The sequence below is a fragment of the Castanea sativa genome, chromosome 10, assembly GCF_040712315.1.
Source record: "Castanea sativa cultivar Marrone di Chiusa Pesio chromosome 10, ASM4071231v1".
Classification (NCBI taxonomy): Eukaryota; Viridiplantae; Streptophyta; class Magnoliopsida; order Fagales; family Fagaceae; genus Castanea; species Castanea sativa.
In genome coordinates this window covers 3,335,649-3,339,639 of record NC_134022.1, presented here as the reverse complement: position 1 = coordinate 3,339,639, position 3,991 = coordinate 3,335,649, and the positions used below count along the sequence as shown (strand labels likewise).

General features: G+C 33.5%; 1 protein-coding gene across 1 annotated transcript; it reads left to right on the top strand.

Moving 5' to 3' along the window:
• The first annotated feature begins 514 nt into the window (after positions 1 to 514).
• Positions 515 to 3,653, top strand: LOC142612960 (methanol O-anthraniloyltransferase-like). The gene is made up of 2 exons (XM_075785136.1): positions 515 to 1,046; positions 2,567 to 3,653. Exons 1-2 carry the CDS (start codon positions 594 to 596, stop codon positions 3,497 to 3,499), a joined length of 1,386 nt encoding a protein of 461 aa, XP_075641251.1. The 5' UTR covers positions 515 to 593; the 3' UTR covers positions 3,500 to 3,653.
• Positions 3,654 to 3,991: the final 338 nt, after the last annotated feature.

Genomic DNA, 3,991 nt, shown 5'->3' with positions numbered 1-3,991 from the left:
TATTTTTAAAATATAAAAAACATGTTTGCTTAGTTGAAATTAAAAAGATATATAGTTTTTTGGAGAAAAAATTAGAAATACTAATATATGTTGTTACTACTTACTAGGATTTAAATTCTAATGTTAACTCATTAAATGAGACATGTTCATTAAATTAAATGTGTTTTTATTGACTTTTGAAAATTAAAAACTGAAAACAGTCTTTTACATGTTTTCAATTTTCTTCACAAATTGAATTTTGAGAACAGTTTTTGTTTTCTGTCCATTTTAAGTTGCCAAATAATAAATTTTTTAGTCTCAAAAATAAAAAATTATTTTTAAAAAAGAAAATAAGAGAAAAAAACAATTTCGAAAGGTAACCTTATTAATTCCTCACGTGTAATTTATGTTTTTGGTCCGACGGATGTAGCATACTTTTGTTTGATGTAAGAGCTCTTTTTTCTTTTTTTTCTTTGTTTTTTTTTTGATGAGTAGCTTTTACTTTCGATTGAAATACAAGAAAACCAATGGATGGATATAAATATAAGAAGACCCTCGTCCACTTTCACTTCATATATTTTCTGTTTCTTTTACTTGTTCCTTTTGCACCCACAATGTCTATGCCACTTTCTTCCCCTCTAGTATTCTCAGTGAGACATTGCGAGCCGGAGTTAATTGTGCCTGCAGAACCAACACCTTATGAGTTAAAGCAACTATCAGACATAGATGACCAAGAAGGCCTTCGTTTTCAGCTTCCATTTATAATGTTTTACTCAAACAGTAATCCATTGATGGTTCATAAAGACCCCATGAAAGTCATCAAAGCAGCTCTAGGTAAAGCACTAGTGTATTATTACCCTTTTGCAGGTAGGCTTAGAGAAGGACCTAACCGCAAACTTATGGTGGATTGCACCGGAGAAGGAATCTTGTTCGTTGAAGCTGATGCTGATATCACACTGGAGCAGCTTGGTGACACAATACAACCACCATGCCCATATATTGATGAGCTTCTACGTGATGTTCCTGGCTCTAATGGTATACTTGGATGCCCTTTGCTATTCATTCAGGTATACAAATGTTAAAGTCGTCTCTAAATTTCCTCCACTCCAAGTTATAAATTAATACCATAAATTCCGACTTCGAAGGTTAATTTTAATATAGTGGGCTGGTGAAACCATTGTAAGGCCTAGTCAATACCGTACTCAATGTCATTTCACTTTAGATCGAAGAATTACATCTTCCGTTTCTAGTTAATACTAAGGGTCCGTTTGGATAGAGCTTATTGCTAAAAACTGAAAACTGAAAACACTGTACCAAAATAATTTTTAAATGTGTGAATAGTGCCGTGGGTCCCATTTTTAATTTTAAAAAATCTGAAAAGTGAAGTTTGTGGGTCCCGTGAACAGTATACGGGACCCACAAATTTGCTGAAAGTCAACAAAATCGGCTACTGTTCATGCACAGTAGCATGAACAGTAGCCGCTTCTCCTATGAAACGCGTGAAGCAGAAGGAAAAAAAAAAAAAAAAAAAACGCTGAACGCAGACACCCCTTTTTTCATCCGTATCCAAACTCAGCCTAAGAGTCTATTTAGGATTCATTTAGGGTCCCTTTGAATAGAATTTAAAACTGAAAATTAAAAACACTGTAGTAAAATAATTTTTTAATGTGTGAATAGTAGTGCGCGACCCATTTTTAATATTTTTTTTGAATAAAGTGCTTGTGGGTCCCATGAATAGTGTGTGAACAGTACTGAAACAGTGCGTGAACAGTGATAAACAGTGTTATTTGTCTCCAAAAAGCAGAAAATGCGTGATTCAAAAAAAAAAAAAAAGAGTTGAAACGTGATCTCTCTAAACGCAGATGCAAATAATTTGTATCCAAACCGCACCTTATTTTGTTGGAATTAAAATTTTTTTGCTAAAAGTACTGTACATAAAAGTAAAAGTTAGTTATATTAGTATAATAAGTCTCATGAATAGTACCAAATAGTTTAAATACAAAATATATCAAATTTAAATTTAAAATAAATATTAAAATAATGATATTTAAAATTATAATGCCTAAAAGTTTATGCAGCACAATATTATGAATTCAATCAAAAGTCAAATGTTTTTGACTTTTTTAAACATATTTTACTCTCATTATAATTTTTTTTGTTGTTGTAAATTTGTTATTGTTGCAAGTAGGTTTTTATTTGGGAAAAAAAAAACTTGCCTTTAAATGCATCGGCATTTTTGTTTCTAACTTGTTAATTAATGACATTAAAAATCATGTAGTTCAATTGACACTTTTATGAAGTTAAAAATATAACAAATTTTACCATGCAAATTTTACAAATGAAGGATCATCAATTATAAAAAAATAATTCAAAAATTCATTTAATAGGTTTTTTTAAAATTTTTTTTATAGGAAATAGGTTTCTTAAGCGGCACCAATTATTATTTTTTGTTACATTTAATTTATTTGTAAGGTTGTTGTGGTAAAATTTGTAATAGTTAACATTTATTTAATATGTTGTTTTAAGGGCACCTTTTCTGGATTTATCCTCATCTTGGTAGCCTAAACTGTCATCTAACGAATTGCAGGTGACCCGTTTGACATGCGGAGGATTCATCTTCGCGGTACGACTAAACCACACTATCAGCGATTCACTTGGGATGGTGCAATTCCTCAACACTGTTGCGGAGATGGCAAGTGGTTCATGTGTACCATCAAAACAACCCGTATGGCAAAGACATATCTTAAATGCACGAGACCCACCAAGAATTACTTGTATACATCACGAGTACGAGATGGTGAGTAACAACAAATGCACAACAATAATAGAGAACAACGACATGGCCCATTGGTCTTTCTTTTTTGGTCCAAAAGAGATGAGATCGATACGGAAGCATCTTCCTCCACACCTTCAAACATCCTCTACCTTTGAGATACTCACCGCTTGTTTATGGAAATGCCGCACGATCGCGCTTGAGTTTGATCCAAATGATGTGGTTCGTTTGTCATGCTTTATCAATTTGCGTGGTAAGCAACGCCTGAAATTGCAAGTGCCTAATGGATATTATGGCAATGCATTTGCATACCCGACTGTACTTTCCAAGGCTGAATTACTATGTAAAAATCCATTAGGATATGCACTAGAGTTGGTCAAAAAGACAAAGGCAGAAATGAGCGAAGAGTACATAAGGTCAGTGGCGGATCTTATGGTGATCAAAGGACGTCCTTCTTATATAACTGCTGGGAACTATCTCGTTGCTGATACAACACAAGTTGGGTTTTCAGGGATCGATTTGGGGTGGGGGAAGCCGGCTTATGGGGGTCCTAGCGGGGCCAAACCATCTATTAGCTTCTATTCAAGGTTCAAAAACAACAAAGGTGAAGATGGGGTTGTAGTACCAATATTGTTGCCTTTGTCTGCAATGGAAAGGTTTCAACTAGAGTTGTTGAAGATAACTCATGAGGAGCCAGTTGATCAATCCTATGGCATAATGCCAACAAAAATTACATCCATGCTCTAAAGTGACATGAGTATTGTTAAGTTTTAAATTGTTTAGCTAAATTCCGATATCAATATAAAATGTTTTAGAAGTTGTGATTGTTGGGAAAATGGTTTTTCCCAAGTGTTTGGTGGCTATTTTTTTAAGCCAAATTAAATGTGAAATCCTCTTGTCCGTGTCCTTTAAGGTGGATCTAAAACAGGATGTGTTCTCCTTCGTATGACAGAGCAGAACATAACCTTATGCTTTAATTTTTTTTTTTTATTGGAATATAGCTATAATACTTTTTAACAAAATAAAAATATTTTTATAATTGTTCCTGTAAGGACAAAAAATAAATATGTTCACAGTGAGCATGTGAGTCAAATTGTCCACCAAAGTGTGACTTGAGGGGCTGGATCTTAATTTTACATGATCCAAATAAGCAAACTTGCAAGGCCCATTATAAAAGAAAATAACACAGTACACTTTTTGGAGGTCCACGTAACTGAAGGCTTTTGTAAAAGTGAGCAT